The sequence below is a fragment of the Caloenas nicobarica genome, chromosome 33 (genome assembly GCF_036013445.1).
Source record: "Caloenas nicobarica isolate bCalNic1 chromosome 33, bCalNic1.hap1, whole genome shotgun sequence".
NCBI classification, from domain to species: Eukaryota; Metazoa; Chordata; class Aves; order Columbiformes; family Columbidae; genus Caloenas; species Caloenas nicobarica.
In genome coordinates, this window is record NC_088277.1 from 1607087 (window position 1) to 1623991 (window position 16905).

The following is a 16905-nucleotide window of genomic DNA, read 5'->3' on the forward strand; positions in this document are numbered from 1 at the left end:
GCGGGGGGCTCTGCAGCAGCCTCGGCCCATCCCTTGCATGGCAGAGAGTTTGGGGGCAGTGGGGACCCCCTGACCAGGACGGGTGATGGGACACCAGGAACCCCGGCAGGGACACCAGACACCCCTGGTGTGGATGGGTGCGGGGACACCAGGGACCCCCGGTGGGGACGGGTGAGGGGACACCAAGGACCCCCGGTGGGGACACAAGACAGCCCCGCCAGGGACACCAAGCACCCGCAGCGGGGACGGGTATGGGGACACCGGGCACCCCCGACAGGGACACCGGACACCCCCAATGGGGAGACCAGGCACCCCCTGTGGGGACGGGTGTGGGGACACCAGGGACCCCCAGTAGGGACACCGAGCATTCCCATCAGGGACACCAGGGACCCCGGTGGGGACACTGGGCACCCCTGGCAGGGACACTGGGCACCCGCGGCGGGGACGAGTGTGGGGACACCAGGCACCCCCAGTAGGGACACCAGGCACCCCTGGTGGGGATGGGTGTGGGGACACCAGGGACCCCTGTGGGGACACTGGGCACCCGTGGTGGGGACAGGTGTGGGGACACCAAGCATCCCCAGCAGGGATGGGTGAGGGGACACCAGGGATGGGTGCAGGGACACCAGAGACCCCTGTCAGGGACAGGTGAGGGGACACCGGGGACCCCGGTAGGGACACCAGACACCCCTGGTGTGGATGGGTGCGGGGACACCAGGGACCCCCGGTGGGGACACAAGACAGCTCCACCAGGGACACCAAGCACCCGCAGCGGGGACGGGTATGGGGAGACCAGGCACCCCCTGTGGGGACGGGTGTGGGGACACCAGGGACCCCCAGTAGGGACACCGAGCATTCCCATCAGGGACACCAGGGACCCCTGTGGGGACACTGGGCACCTGTGGTGGGGACAGGTGTGGGGACACCAAGCATCCCCAGCAGGGATGGGTGAGGGGACACCAGGGATGGGTGCAGGGACACCAGAGACCCCTGTCAGGGACAGGTGAGGGGACACCAGGGACCTCAGCAGGGACACCAGGCACCCCCGGTAGGGACACCGGTCACCCCCAGTGGGGAGACCAGGCACCCCCATCAGGGATGAGTGCGGGGACACCAGGGACCCCTGTGGGGACACTGGGCACCCGTTGTGGGGACACCAAGCACCCCCAGCAGGGACAGGTGAGGGGACACCAGTGACCCCTGTGGGGACACCAGACACCCCCAGGAGGGACACCAGGCATCCCTGATGGGGATGGGTGTGGGGACACAGGGCACCCCTGTCAGGGATGGATGTGGGGACACCAGGCACCCCCCGCGGAGACACTGGACACCCGTGGTGGGAACGGGTGTGGGGACACCAGGGGCCCCCAGTATGGCCACCAGACACCCCCAGCAGCGGTGGCCGCCGGCCAGTGCCGGCTGCATCCCATCCAACCGCACCAAGAGGACTTCAGCCCCTTTCTGTTGGCTGCAAATGCTTTTTTCCTTTTCTTCCTTTCTTTTTTTTCTTTTTTTTTTTTTTTTCATTTAAATTGCAGATAAGCTGCAAAAAGAGAAAGAAAGAAAAAAAAAAAAAGCGTGATTCTTCCTTGAAACACCCTCCGCTGCGTGGCTGGAGCCGGCCCCTCCTGCCCCTCCCCACCACGTTTGCTATGATCAAGCTCTTTTATTTTTTTCCCGTTCTGGAAGCGCTGTGGATTCGTTTCATCTGGTTCCATCTCCTGCCATTTTTCAGCTCATTCTTCTGCCGACCTCTCGGTGGGGCCGGAGGCAGGAGGGGGATCACGCTCCGGTGCAGATCTCCCAGCTTCTGAATTTGGTTTAAAATGCAAATTTTTTTTTTTTTTTTTTTTAATGCATTTCATCTGAAGGCGGCGAAGCTGCCGGGAAGGGGGTGGTGGGGGGAGCACATTCCTCCCAGCGCGTCCAGATTTCCTGACGCGTGTTGGCGTTTAAAGCGTCTCCCCCTGGATGCGTTTGACCGCGGTGTTTGATGAAAGTGGCTCTTGGGAGCTGCGATGCGATTTTATTCCCCTTCCCGATGCTCCTGGGCATCATCCGCCTCCCGTAGGGCTGCGTTCTCCCAGCCGTGGTCCTTCTTCCATCATCTTCCTCCATCCTTTGTCAGGCTTGGGGAGGCTGGTCCCGGCACCCCCTGGTGTTGGTGTCGGGGACACGGGGGTGGATTCCGCTGCAGGGTCCCAGTTGCTCCCAGTCTTCACCCCGGTGTTTTTCCAGCCGGAGCCTTTCCCGTGAACCGCGTTCCGCTGCTGTTCGAATGTCTCCCTGGCAGAGCGGAGGCGGGTTTTTCTCCTCAAAATTGTCGTCTTTTTTTTTTTTTTTTTTAAAAAAAAAACCCCAAGGTTAACGCCTTGTGATTTAGATGCAGACTTAAAGGGATGAGCGGAAAAAAAATAACCCTATTTTCAAGTCAATATTGACTTAGCGATGGCGCTGCGCATACCTGCGGTTGCGCTGCACAGCGACGTCGTTCACGGGCGCGGGGATGGAGCGGCGGGTCTGGTTTGAATCTTCCCGTTCGAGGGGGGCCGGCTGGAAGAATTGCAAAAATGCAGTTGAACTGTTTACAGATCCTGCGTTTCAACGCAAAGCAAACAAATAAGCCTGCCTTTTGCCTTCCCCTTGAAAAAAATGCGCCTGCAAAATTTAGGTTTTGTTATTTTAAATGTCTCTATTACCCTGTGTAGCTCTTTGGAGGCAGAGGAGCTGGCAAATTTACGTTAGGCGTCAGTTTGCAAATTCTGGGGTTTTTGCATCAGCCTCGTGGCTTCTGAACTGAGCCCAGACCCTCGACCGGGGGCCACGAGGGAGAAACTGCAGAGAAACTCTGGGGGATCTGAGGGGTCCCGAAAGCGCAGAAAGGGAACAAATCGCCTTTTCTTTCTGAAATTCGAGGATGATGTGGGGGAGCAAAACGAAAGTCTAAGGTAACTCTGATTTTTGTGCGTGGTTAATCGGGCGGCTCGGATGATCTTCCAGGGCTGCGGGGCTGCCCCGCGGGGGACACGGGCTCGGCCGGGCCTGGGGACAGCGGCCTCGAGTGCTGTGGCCAAGTGACGTCCTGAGAGCCGAGTCGACGAGGAGGGCGGGATGAAGACGCGATGGCTCTGGCTGACGGGGCCGGCTCACCCCAATTGGCCAAAAGCGGCCCAAATTGGCCCAAACCGCGGCAGCGGCTTCCCCTGCGGTGGGGTGTAGCTGGGGACGGAGACCTGGCAGGAATGCGCACTGGATTGATTTTTCTCCCTCTCCAGCTTTCTTCTCCCGCGCCCCCCCACCCCAGAACATCTGTTTTGCAAATCACGCTCATTCCAGCCCATATTTATGGCCAATGCCGTTTCCTTTGTGAAGCGGCGGCCGCCGAGGCGAGGAGGAGCAGTTGGGCTGAAGAGCGACGTTCGTCTCGCTCGGGGAAGTTCTGTCATATTTCTCTCTCTTTCTTTTTTTTTTTTTTTTTTTTTTTTTTTTTGTATTTCGTATTTCTGCTCCCAGCCCGTCTGGGTTTTTACGGCGCGCTCGTCCGTGCGCTGAAGGTAACTTGGCTCCTCGCGGTGAAGCCCTCCTGCTCACCAGCCTCCCAAAGCGGCCTTTGGGGGTGGATTTCTTGCTTTAGGCAAAAACGTGACGCGTTTGGTTGTGTTTCCTTAACAGGCCTTTTCCCCGAGCTCCGGTGCTCTCAGGCAAAGCCTCGGGGTGTCTGCGGGACGCGGGGGCCTGGGAAACCTCACCCCGAACCGGAGAAGAAGGATCCCCTTTCTTGCACCCAAACAGCCTTTTTTTTTGGCCGTCTTTTCCCCTCCCGTCCCCTTTGAATCACTTCTGAGCAAGGACGTGTTCGCTCGCAGCTGCCCGGCCGCGCTCTGAGCCGCCCATTGTGCCGCATGAAGGCGCCTTTATTCCCGGCCCTGCGCCGGAGCTCCGCTCGCCGCCGCTTCTGCCGGGGCAGAAGAGATTTGGCTCGGCGTGAAGGCCGCGTCAACAGGCACCTTCTCTAATTGTCCACCTGGCGCTGAAGCACCTCGACTTTTAGGCGGTTTAACTCGCCGGGAAGCGCGTGGGGCGGCCGGGGAGCCGCTCGCCCGCGTGGGGAGCGATGTCGGCGGCCGTCGTGCGAAAGCCGCTCTAGAAAACGCGCGGCCTCGTGCTGCCGAGGCCGCCGTCGTGCTTGGGGACGGCTGGTGGTTTGAGGCGGGTTCGGTGCAGCTGCTCCCGGGGGAAGGACGAGCTGGGACGTCGCGGGGCGCGTGTCCTCGGGGGGTGACACGCGCGCGGCCTGGCCGGGCGTGCGCGGTGACGTTTCGGTGCTCGGGAGGAATCCCCCGCGTTCTGCTCGTGCCCGGGGAGCTGGTGCCGGTGCCAGCGCCCCGCGGACGGGGCTGTGCGGCGAGGGGTGGGCGCTGGGATTTCGGGGTGACGCCATCGAGCGAGGGGCTGCTGGGGAGCATCCCTGCTCCCGGAGCGGTGGCGCCGGTGCCAGGCAAGCTCCTGTCCCGGCTCTGGTTCCTCCTCCCCTGCGGACGCAGCCCCACGGGGCCGTGACCGGCCGGGATGGGGTTGGGAACCTCTCCGGGGGCAGTTTGGCCCCGGGCCCGGTGGGTTCCGCGGTGCCGGCTGCGGTCGGCCGGGGGGTTGTGGCGGCCGCGGGTCACGTTGTGGCTGCGGGAGGCCTGGGAGGAGGAGGGAGAGCAGGAAAGCCAAGGGAGCGCCGGCGCTTTGCTGTGGTTTTCTTAATGAATCTTGCATTCGGTGCGCTCGTAGTTGGGAGGCGGAGGCGGAGGCCGAGCTCCTGCGGGAGGAGGTGGCGGCAGAGCCGGTGTCCCCGAGCTCCCGACCCGAGGGGACGGGCTCGGTCTCAAGTCACCTCTTGCCTAAAGAAGGTGTGAGGGGTGGCGGAGGCGTCTGCTCGTGGCTGGGGGCGTTTCATCCATTTGGATACGTCCAGTCTCCATCTTGATTGCGCCGAGCTCCCCGTGGTGGCATCGAGCTTTTCCCCCTGAGCTCCGGCGCTGCCGGCGCTTGAGGGACCCCAAGGTCGGAGGTGGTGGTGGCACCTTTCAGTCAAACCAAGTGACATCGAACAAAGCCCTTTGGCAGGTCTGAGGAATAATTAGTGTCGTTATGCAGCGGAGAGAGTCCCTTCCCACCCTTAGGAACCGGGATTTGGGCTGGGGATGGAACGTTCCCCATCGCCGTCTCTCGCAGCATCCCCGCAGGGATCCGGCACGAGACTGGGGCTGACACACGAGAAACCTTTAGGGAATTGCATGCGTTTGACTCCCTTTGCTTTTAACAAACGGTCCCGGTTGCGTGCGGTTGGGTTGCCAAGATTTCCTGCCTCCCCAAGGGCTCGGGCCCTGCGCTTTCGTTTTTCTTGCTGGGTTTGGTTATGACTTTGATTCCTGCGTGTCCTGGGAGGGGGTGCCGGGGTCACCAGCCCTCCCCGTTCCCCGGGATGGATGGAGAACCCGCCAGCTGCTGCCGCTGTCTTTGTGATTTAAAAATGTTACTTTTTAATTTGTTCTCATTTGGGTTTTCTTATTTTTTTTTTCCCTGTCTTTTTTTACTGTCTAGCATAGAAAATAAACCGCCTTTGGCTCCCAGGAGCTAATTCATCCAAGTTAAATGATCTTTAAAATCTGTTAGTGCATCATGGATCTCGCTTCCTGTTTTCTCGCAGTGTAATTAATGCTTCAGTTTAAATTTTCTCCTTTCCTTAGGGGCAAGGCTGATGGATCTGATGCCAGGCTAAAACTTTTGCTGAGCCATTAGAAAGAAATCAAACTAAAAGCAATCTAGTCCTTAATTTAAATCTTTGGTTTTTTTTAAATAACTTGTCTTTGGGAAGAAACTGATCTTGTTTATTATCGTTATTTCTTTTCTCATCCAGCACCGAAGACATGTAGCCCTAAACAGTTTGCATGCAAAGATCAGATTACGTGCATATCTAAGGGCTGGCGCTGTGACGGGGAAAAGGATTGTCCGGATGGCTCGGATGAATCACCCGATATATGTATGTATGCCTTTCCTTCCTAATAATGTGCCTTTGCTTTGCTTTCATCCATTCCCATTGCACGGTCCTCCCAGGGTCCCGAACATCACACAACCGCTCTACCTCAGCTCCTGGTTTCGCTCGGTACCAGGAGCCCCTGGGGGGTCCCGCTGCGGGCAGGAGTCCCAGCATCCGTCTGTCCGTCCATCCTCCCTTTATCTCCCCAGCCGCTGCCTCTGGGGCCGGGATCCATCCTAATGAAGCAGCCTCCTGGGAATGGGGTATCGCTGATTTATTTTTTTTTGGTTTCCATCCACATTTACACGAGGAGAGCGGAGTCCCGGAGGGAGGGAGAAAACCCCTGGAGAGCGGCTGGAAAGACAAACCCGCTGACCCCAGCTGTGTGTGGATCAGGGTGCTGTGCTGGTTTCACTGGTTTCGTCCCGGGCTGGCGGAGCCGCTGTGGGATGCTCAGACGGGGCAGTTGGGTCCCTTGGGAACCGGGATGGGTTAGAGAGGGCGCGGGGTCCTGGTGCTGGAGGAGCCACCTGTCCCCGTGTTCCGGATCGTCTCCCGAGAGCGGCTGTGCCGCCGGTGCAACCATACAGGAGCGGCCCCAGTGCCGGTGCTCACCAGCAAAATCCTCCTGTCCTCCGGCCGCGGGATCCTGCCCAGGCTCCTTGGCACAAAGTTCTCTCCTCCAAAGCAGCCTCTGCTTCGGCACTGGCGATATTTATTTCTTAAGGCAAAATGATGCAACCGTCCCCTCCGTGGGAGGGATGAGGGGGCTGGGATGGGCTGTCTGGCTCCAGTCGCTCAGCAACCCTGGAAAATTACAGCGGGAGGACTCAGAGGCCCTTCTCTGGCCGGAAGAAATCTGTCCCGATTGCCGTATTCCACGTGCTGCGCCCACCTCACCGCCCGCCGTCCGTACGGATGGGTGACCCCGCGATGCTGCTCCCCCAGCCCCTTCCTGCTCCTCCTTCAGCAGACCCCACAAGTTTCCAACCCCACCGCAGACCCTCAGCTTGGGAAATGGTTCTTTTGCCTTGGGCAGCGGTTCCCCCCTCAGCTCCTGCTGAGGTTTGGGGACACGGAGGGGCTCGACCTTTCTGAGGGACCTGCCCCACGTTCCCGCGTGGAGCCCCGAGGAGCAGGACGTGGTGTCCCCGGGACGTGGTCGGTGGGGTCGGCGGCTGCCCCGGTGCGGTGCCGGCGCCCGTCTGTGCCTTCCCGTGGGCTGTGGATGGCGGCTCCTGCCCGGGCTCGCGCCGAGGAGCCCGACCTGTCGACACACGTGGATCCCGGTATCTCCGGCATTGCCAGGCGAGCTTTTCTCACGCCGCTTCGGCACCAGGGCTTCCAGCAGGCTCTCATCCTCCTTATCTTTTTGGCAGGGGGAGAATGACTTTTCTTACTATTATTTAATCTCCCCTTTAAGCCTGGGCTGCAAACGCGGTGGTTGTGCCCGGCTCGGCGCACCCCTTTGTGCCCCGGCAGCGCGCAGGGTTATTTACATTGCACTAATGTGCTCATGTCAGAGTCTCTTGAAATGCCGTCTATTATGTGCGAGGTTTTCCTCCCCGGGGAATCCTTTTAAGTACGTGCTGGCTTTGCTCACGTGTTAGCCGAGCAGAGGAAGAGTTCCCTTCCTGAGCTCCGTGCCACGCTCGCATCTCGTACCCGCTTCTTGCCCAACTGGTCATTTTTTCACTCCATTGAGTTGTGGGTTTTTTTTTTCCCCAAGAGGTTTTTAGAGGTTAAAAATTCCTGTCTAATTCAGCTCCTTGGGGTGTACCACAAGCTTGTCACATGTAATAAATTGGCTCATTTATTAGCGCACCAACACAGTCAAAAGCAAACAAAGTGGCTTGTAGATTAATCCTGCCCTGTTTGCGATTGGAAGTTTGATTCAGGCTCTTTGCAGGGGAATAATGGCCACGGCAGATCAGTTTTGACTGATGAACTGTGCGCTTTATCTTGGTGCCTTCGTTCTGTTGGCCCGTATATTGATACTAAATTAACCCTTAATTTGCAATTACTCAGTGCCCAGATAGCGCTGGAGTTCGGCCCTCTGTGAAAACCAGAAGCCAGAATGCAGCCCCTGGTGTGAAATTCTCTGCTGGGTGCCCTGGATTGGGGCTGAAAGAGGAGAAACCCCCGTCCCGAGTCCGGAGCTCCGTGTCCCCCATCCTGGAGGAGCCCGTTGCCCCAGTGCCCAACCAGTCGACTAACTGGGAACATACGGGAATGTGTTTGATGTGCAGCCTGTGGGGCGGCTCGTCAAGAGTTTCCTGCTGGACTCGAGTTCTGCAAAGGCTTTGGAGTGGTTGGGAAGGGCAGAGGAGGAACCCAACCTGCTCCGTCTGCTCCCGGAGAGCGATTTGCAGTTTGATGGTCTGGAGGGCGCAGGGACGGGCTCTCCGTGACTCAACGCTCCTCTCCAAGGAGACCTTCAACTTATTTAGGACAAGCTCCGCCAGCGGAGTCTTAGCTGAAGGTGACTATGGTCTCAAGAGCTAAAACGGGGCCGTGCCCGGGCAAAGCGCTTGGCGCGGGATGTGCTGCCGGTGCCTTTCTGGGCGCTCACCCGGCGCTTCGCCGGCTGCCCAGGTTAATGTTAGCTTAGGTTGTGTGTTAGGTTAATGGTTGGACTCGAGCTTGAGGGTTTTCTCCAACCAAAATGATTGTATGATTCTGCAGTTCTATGATTCCGCTGACATCCCTGTGGACAGAAATGACTGAGCCTCGCTGTGCTGATGGAGACAAGAGGTGGAGCGGCTGAGTGGCAGTTCGTAGACCTGTTCGAGAGCAATGCCTGACATACAAACCCATCCTTCCGTTTGTAGCGCAGTTATATTTGTGTTATGGCATAATGATCAAGACTGTGGCAGGTAAAAGTCCCTGGGCCGTGATATGGAAACCTTTTTGGAGATGACAGCGTTAGAGGCAAAGATAACCAGAACCACCTCCGTTGCACGGCTTGAAAGCTTATTGATGATTAGACTTCAGAAAGTACCTGCCGGAGGTGGGTTCCTATGGAGGTAAAGTTTTAGCCTGATGGTACTGAATTCATTTATCAGGAAAATTTAATTGCTGGCATATTGCTGGTGGCCCCCGGGGAGCTTGGGGGCTGATTCTGCCTCTGTCCCTGCTGCCAGCGGAACCGATGGTGCCACCTGCCCCGCTGGAGCGGGAACAAGGCATCGCCGGCCGCTGTCTGCCCGTAAAACAGGGATTTGGTGTTTTGCCGTTGACTCAGCAGCGTCGGCTCCAGCGAAATGCTGCGTGTTCAGCCCAAAAGCCAGACTTAGGTCTGGGCTAGGGAGGAGAGGAGGGGAGCCAGGCTTTGCAGAGCGCCGCTCCGCGTGCCGTGCCGGCGAGTCACCGGGGCCGTGCCAACGGGTCACCGGGGCCGTGCCAGGACTCACCATCACCGCCTCACCCCCAGGCAGCCGCGTTCCAGCCTGGGGTGAAGCAGCGTTGGAGCCGGGGCTTTGGTGGAGCTTTTAACAGGCTTTCAGGTTGTTAATAGATTTACGGTGGATGTTGTTGTTTGTCTCGATGCCACGCTGCTTTTCAGAGAAGCTTAAAAATAAATCCTCACTTCCTTTGTGATTTTTCTAGTTAATAACGGAGATTAAGTCTCCTTGTGTCGCATAGCCCTGGTTCTTAGTGACCCCCCGCGAGCGCGTTGGCACCTTGGGGAGGTGTTGGGGGCTGGGGGGGCTGTGCTGGGCGTGCTGAGGTTTGGGGTCACCTTCTCCTGGGACCCCAAAATGACGTGGACACGTGGCTGGGATGGTCTGCAGCTGCTCGGGCTCTTCTTCCACTTTGCGCGATGCGCCACGACGGAAAAGGGAAAGTTCACCCCAGCCGGGTCAGGCTGTTCCTTCCTGGAGAGCGATCCCGCCTGCTTTGAAAGGGAAAAAGGGTGTCTGTTAATGAGCTTCCTCCAGGGACAGCGGGGGGATCAGAGCCCGGTGGGGCCGGGAGGGTTTGGGGCTGTGTCGTGATTGAACCCGAGCTGGCAATACAGCCACGCAGCCACTCACTCACCCCTGGCCCCCCGTAGGGGAGAGAATCCAAAGGAAGGAAGAAACTTGGATTGAGATCAACAAGTTTAATAAAATAACAAAATGCTGATACACTGCTAGTAAATGTATATATAGAATAGAAATAAAAGATGCTCAAGGCAACTCCTCATGAACACGCTGAGCAGCCAGTCCCAGGAAATGGCACCTTGTCCCCAACAGTGAAAAAAGAGGAAAAAAGGCAGAAAGGCTCAGAGGCCTCTGCAAAACGGCAAAAAGCCGAACTATATGTCCTGCACCAAAAACTCCCCCGGCTCTGACAAAAAAGAGCAAAGAAAAAAACCAACGTGCACAAGAGAAAGTGCCCGAGAGAGAAACCGGAAGAGCCAACTCTCCTTAAATAATTAGCACGAGGCTAATGGGCTGGACCACTCTGATTGCTCGGTCTGGGTGTCAGTCCAGCTCTGTCCATCCATCCCCCTTCCTCGCTGCCTCCCACCTGTGGGCAGAGCTCAGAGTGTCCTTGGCTCTCAGAGCAGAGCAATTCAAACCATTAACTCTGTGCTGGGCTGTTATCTGCTTGTTCTCAAACTGAGTCCAAATAATGGGGGTGCTAGCTAGGAAAAAGGAAGGTTTGTAACTGCATGAAGGAAATTAACCCATTTTCAGTCAGGGTGGGTGCTGCTTTGGCTACGGGACACGTGCCGGGCGGGGGAACCCAAACGGAGGAGGATTTAACATAGGTCTGGCCAGAGGAAATCAAAGCACGTTCACACGCTTGCTGGTGACGGCTGCTTGCCGAAATCTCCCCACGGGTGTCTTTGGTGACGGTTCTGCATTTTGCTGTCCCTGCAGGTCCCCAGAGCAAGGTGTCGCGGTGCCAGCCCAACGAGCACAACTGCCTGGGCACGGAGCTGTGCATCCACATGAGCAAACTCTGCAACGGGCTGCACGACTGCTTCGACGGCTCCGACGAGGGGCCGCACTGCCGGGGTAGGTGGCACGGAGGGGCTGTGGGGCGTCCTGTCCCTCACGGTAAGAGTCACGAGGCCCCCGTTTGTCCCCAGGAGGTCCCCGTTTGTCCCCACTGGCTGGTGGCAGATCCAGAGATTAGCCAGAGCTGCTTGCAAGTGAAATGCCCGTCATTCCTGAGCCTGCAGGCCATGAAATAGCTGCATTGTCTCCTGGCTTTAAAAGCCTGCAGGGCTGGGGTTCTGGTTCAGATAAGATATACCCCTATGGTTTTTTTCCTAGTTTCCAGGAGCTTTGTTCCCCCTCCTGGCCTGTCCCCGGGGTGCTAATCCCGCTGGAAAACTCTCCCTAAATCGGTGTGTGCCGGCTCTCTGGTGCGCAGATTAGCGGCTCAGAAACGCGTGTCCCAGGCTGACCCCGGCGCTGGGGCTCTGCGGACGCCGCTTCCCCCAGCCCTTCCCCTGCCTGGGGCGAGAGTCCTGCCCGCTCAGCCGCCATCTGGGGCTGGGACCCCCGATCTGGGGCTGGGACCCCCGATCTGGGGCTGGGACACCCCATCCAGGGCTGAGACCCCCAATCTGGGGCTGGGACCCCTGATCTGGGGCCGGGACACCCCATCCAGTGTCGGGACCCCTGATCTGGGGCTGGGACACCCCGATCTGGGGCTGGGACCCCCGATCTGGGGCTGGGACACCCCATCCAGGGCTGAGACCCCCAATCTGGGGCTGAGACCCCTGATCTGAGGCTGGGACACCCCGTCCGGGGCTAGGACCCCCAATCTGGGGCTGGGAGCCCTAATCTGGGGCTGGATCACCCCATCCAGGGCTCGGACCCCTGATCTGGAACTGGAACCCCCGATCTGGGGCTGGGACCCCCGATCTGGGGCCGGGACACCCCATCCGGTGTTGGGACCCCCGATCTGGGGCTGGGACCTTGATCTGGGGCTGGGACACCCCATCCAGGGCTGGGACCCCCGATCTGGGGCTGGGACCTTGATCTGGGGCTGGGACACCCCATCCAGGGCTGGGACCCCCTGCCCTGAGTGGCTCCGGTGCCGTGACACGAGCTCCTCTCCACTGCCTGGCTCCCACGGGAGGAGCGCAGGGCGGCTCCTGCAGCTGCGCCCGAGCTGACAATTAATATTTGGCTAATCGTTGTCATTACTTAAACTGGATCTGACTTTTCCCGGCTGGGCAGCATGTGCCCGGCGCGCACGAGGCCCGGGCTGGGTGCGGGCAGGCCCCGTGTCCGGACCGTTGCTGCTGCAGGTTTGGACACGTTGGGGACGTCACTGAGTCCTCCCAGCGCTTGTGTTGGATGCCGAGGTCCCTGCTGCCCGTGGGGGTTTTTCTTTTTTTCTTGGACGCATGCGATGCTTTAGCCGAGAGATAAGAATCTGAAATGAATAGCTGGGCCTGCCAAAGCCGATAAACCTTGTAAACAGCTCGGCTGGGCCCTGCCCGGCTGGTTAAACGGTTCCACATGTGAGGGGCAGGGTTTTCGGTGCTGCTCCCCGGCTGCTGCGAAGGGAGACGTGGGACGTGCCAATGCGCCCCTCGCAGCCGGCTGAGGACGCCCGTTGCTAAATTACCTTGATGAAGTTGGAGGCTGCTGCTGTTTGGAGCAGGCTGGGCAGCCCAGGGGAACCTGGAGCCAAATCCCGTCCCATGGCTGTGGCCACAACCGGTTCCTGGGGGACGTGGCAGCGAGTCAATCGTAGAATGATTTCGGTTGGAAGAGACCCTCAGGATCATCGAGTCCAACCATAACCCAACTCCAGCACTAAACCACGTCCCTGAAAACCTTGTCTAGACTCCTTTTAAACCTCTGCAGGGATGGCAACTCCACCACTGCCCTGGGCAGCCTGTTCCAATGCCCGACAGCCCTTTCCAGGAAGATTTTTTTCCTAATATCCAATCTAAACCTCCCCTGGTTCAACTTGAGGCTGTTTCCTCTTGTTCTATCACCTGGGAGCAGAGCCCGACCCCCCCTGGCTCCAAGCTCCTTTCAGGCAGTTCAGAGATCAGAAGGTCTCCCCTCAGCTCCTGTTCTCCAGCCGAACCCCCCCAGTTTCTCAGCTGCTCCCATCACACTTGTGCAAAGTCAGTGGCTTTGGGGCTGGTTGGGGCTGCTCAGACCCCCGTGTCCCTTAAAGCTTAAAGCCCCCCCTGCCCGGGGGTCCCGGAGGGTCCGTTTCCCATTCCGTTCCTTACCCGTGCGTCCCTGCTCGCATGTCAGTGACGTCCTGTCTCCTCCGCCCTCCCTGTCTCCTCAGAACAATTAGCGAACTGCACGGCGCTGGGCTGCCAGCACCACTGCGTGCCCACGCTGAGCGGACCCGCCTGCTACTGCAACAACTCCTTCCAGCTGGCCGAGGACCGGCGGAGCTGCAAAGGTCGGTACAACCGGGGCTGTGGCCGATGCCGCCGTCTTGGCAGCAGCGCCGGGGCTTGGCCGTGCAGCCAAAGGGATTTGGGGCTTGGCAGACCCCGGTCTTTGGGGGGAATGGGACAGGACTCTACCTCCCTGGGCTGCTACGTGGATGCGGCTCCTGAAAGCCCAAGTGAGAAATATTGGGAGGGAGTAAGGAAGAGGCTTTGCCTTTGTGGACGGAGTCAGGGGCTTGTCCGTGCTCCTGGTGTCCACACCTCAGAGGACGCTGGAGAGCAAGAGCGGGTCAGCGAGGAGCGATCAGATCAGCGCGGTGCCTGGAGACGAGTCTGGAAGCACGAGATTGCGGCGGCTCCGTCTCTTTCATTTATCCGCGCGGAGGTGAAAGGGGCCGTTATCAGCTCCCGCACGCACCTCTGGGGCACGAGCTCTCCGGTGGAGACGGCTCTTTCATCTGGCAGAAGAAAGTGCAGCGTGCAAGCCGGGGGCTTGGAAGCTGAAGATTAGAGAAATTCAGACGGGAAATTTAGGTGCAGATTTTGCGGAGCGGGGGGGTGGGGCAGTGGATAATTAGGCCTTGACAAGGCTCAGCGCTGAGGCAGGGATTGTCCTCTTGATGCTGGAGCACAAAGCTGGGGGCTGCCCACGGGTGACGCTGGCCGGGTGTTGTGGTGGCTGTTGTGACCGTCACTTCGGCTTGGGGATCGTATCCTCCCCTGCAGCTCTGCCTTGGAGAAAATGGGATGCTTTTGGTTCCCTTTTCAGGCAGCTGGTCCAAACCTTGGGGTTTTTGCCTTCTTTTCCAGACTTTGACGAATGCACTGTCTATGGGACCTGCAGCCAGACGTGCACCAACACGGAGGGCTCCTACACGTGCAGCTGTGTTGAAGGATACCTGCTGCAGCCCGATAACAGATCCTGCAAAGCCAAGAATGGTGAGGCTGCTGCTGGGCAGCTCTGCAAATGGCGGCCTTCCGTGTGTCCCCTGTCCCTGCCGCTTCACCTCAGGCTGCTCTTCCCTGGGGACCGTCCTGTGCTGCCACCTTCTTACACCTCCTGGTCTTGTTTTCACTGGCCGGCCCAGCCGATGCGGCGTTGTAGCCGCGGGCTTTGGGTGCTTTGCCGTGACCACGCTTCTCTTTCCTTGTCAGAGCCCGTGGACCGTCCTCCCGTGCTGCTCATCGCCAACTCCCAGAACATCCTGGCCACCTACCTGAGCGGGGCCCCTGTGCCCAACATCACCCCCACCAGCGCCAAGCAGACCACGGCCATGGACTTCAACTACGTGGAGGACACGGTGTGCTGGGTGCACGTGGGCGACAGCGCCTCCCAGACCATCCTCAAGTGCGCCAAGATCCCCAACCTGAAGGGCTTCGTGGACGAGCGCTCCATCAACATCTCGCTCAGCCTGCACCGTGAGTGCTGCTCCCCTTGGGGCCATGCTCCCTGTCCCCATCTCCCGGGGACACCCCCAGCCAGTGGCGGGTCAAGCCAGGCGGTGTTTTGGTAGGAGGCAGTGCTACAGGCTCGGGGAAGAGCGGCCGGAAAGCTGCCTGGCAGAGAGGGACCTGGGGGTGTTGGTGACAGCAGCTGAACATGAGCCAAAAGGCCACCGGCATCCTGGCTTGTATCAGGAACAGTGTGGCCGGCAGGACTAGAGGAGTGATTGTGCCGCTGTACTGGGCACTGGTGAGGCCAAACCTTGAATCCTGTGTTCAGTTTTGGGCCCCTCATCATCAGAAGGACATTGAAATACTAGAGAGAGTGCAGAGGGGGCGCCGAAGCTGGTGAGGGGCTGGAGCACAAGTGTGATGGGAGCGGCTGAGGGAGCTGGGGGTTCAGCTGGAGAACAGGAGCTGAGGGGAGACCTTCTGATCTCTGACCTGCCTGAAAGGAGCTGGGAGCCAGGGGGGGTTGGTCTCTGCTCCCAAGTGATAGAACAAGAGGAAACGGCCTCAAGTTGCGCCAGGGGAGGTTTAGATTGGATATTAGGAAAGGATTCTTCCTGGAAAGGGCTGTGGGGCATTGGAACAGGCTGCCCAGGGCAGTGGTGGAGTCGCCATCCCTGGAGGAGTTTAAAAGGAGTCTAGACAAGGTTTTCAGGGACGTGGTTTAGTGCTGGAGTTGGGTTATGGTTGGACTCAATGATCCTGAGGGTCTCTTCCAGCTGAAATGATTCTATGATTCCACGGGGGCTTCAGCGCAAATATACCTTTTGGCTTTCCTTTCCCTTCCCTCTTCTTATTGCTAGCAAGTTTTGTGGTTTCTTTGTGTGAGTATCTGAGGTGCAATGATGCAGCCGGGAGCGGAGATGGTGCCTGTGCGGCGGGTTTGGGGACAGCAGTTCCTCTTTTGGTTTTCACCCCATGTTCCCCTGGCCAAACCAGGCGTTGGTCCCCACCCCGAGGAGTGACTGAGAACAGAAAGCGCCTCCGGTCAGAAATCAGCCGCGTGAGTCACCAGCGTGAGCAGCGGATGGTGGATTCATTCCGCTTGTGTCTCCCCGGCCGTGAGAGTTCTGGTTACGGCTCCGGCTCCTGTTGGGGCTTGCTGGTCCCAGGACAGGAAGGAGAACGACTTTCTGGGATTTCAGTGCCTCCGAATGTGGACAAATGGAGTTTTACAAATGAGCGAAGGTGTTGGGTGGATCTCGGTGCCGGGGGCAACGTCGTGGTGCCGCAGCTGCCCAGGGGACACCAGCCGGAGCCCTGGCTGAGCCGGGAGGCCGGCGGGGACCCGCTGGCCCTGCCGAGGGACTGTGCAGCGCGGTTAATTCGAGCTTGCACTGTGTATTTTTAGGGCAGTGTGTATTTTTAGGGAGAGGCCTCACCCTTTGCTCTTGCAGGCGATAGCCTGAAATTAGGCAGGAGAGGGCTGGACTCTGCTCTCTGCTCCCCCCCGATGGTTTAAGGAGCTCTGCTGAGGTTTGCTGTTCTGGGCTCCTTCTGGCTCCTCTCCCAAGGCTTCCCCAGGCCGAGTTCGGTGCTTTCTGGTTGCGTTTCTGGCTGTGGGCAGTGAGGGTGCAGCCGGGATCGGTAGCCCGCGTCTGGGATCCTGGTGGATCTTTTCCAGGTTCTACCTGCCCGCGGTGCTGAGGTGTCGGTGCAGGACCAGGGTTTGGACTCGCCGTGGGCTGGAGACACGCGGGGAAACGTCTGCACGGGGCTGGGTTTGTTCATCAGCACAAACGAGTCGGAGAAATGAATTTCCCCCGGCCCTGGGGGTTGTGATAAGGAGATAATGTCATTCCCCAGCTCCTCTCTGTCAGGACACTGGAGAGACCTGTGAATCCAATTAGTGGTTTCCATTCTTTATTTGCTTCTTTATGGCATTATCTGCTAACAGCAGGAGTCAGGCTTCCCTGGTGCCTGCTGCTAATGGGGCTTGAGTTGGCATCTGATGGGGAAGACGATGCTGAAGGGCTGGAAATTAGCAGCCCCCAGCTGTCGGGGTGGGTCTGGGCTGGGAAATGTCCCACCCGGCTCCTCTGTGTCCCTG

At 58.7% G+C, this 16905-nt stretch overlaps 1 protein-coding gene across 6 annotated transcripts in view; it reads left to right on the forward strand.

Annotated features, from left to right (window-relative positions):
- LRP1 (LDL receptor related protein 1) overlaps positions 1-16905 on the forward strand; it is a 70565-nt gene that overhangs the window by 6987 nt on the left and 46673 nt on the right. For 5 of the 6 annotated variants that reach the window (XM_065654295.1, XM_065654296.1, XM_065654297.1 and 2 more), the window contains exons 2-6: positions 5909-6031; positions 10900-11037; positions 13292-13411; positions 14214-14342; positions 14559-14822. In XM_065654295.1, coding sequence (XP_065510367.1) covers positions 5909-6031; positions 10900-11037; positions 13292-13411; positions 14214-14342; positions 14559-14822 — 774 coding nt within the window. The remainder of the gene's footprint in view (positions 1-5908; positions 6032-10899; positions 11038-13291; positions 13412-14213; positions 14343-14558; positions 14823-16905) is intronic. The other variant, XM_065654299.1, reaches the window with a different exon arrangement.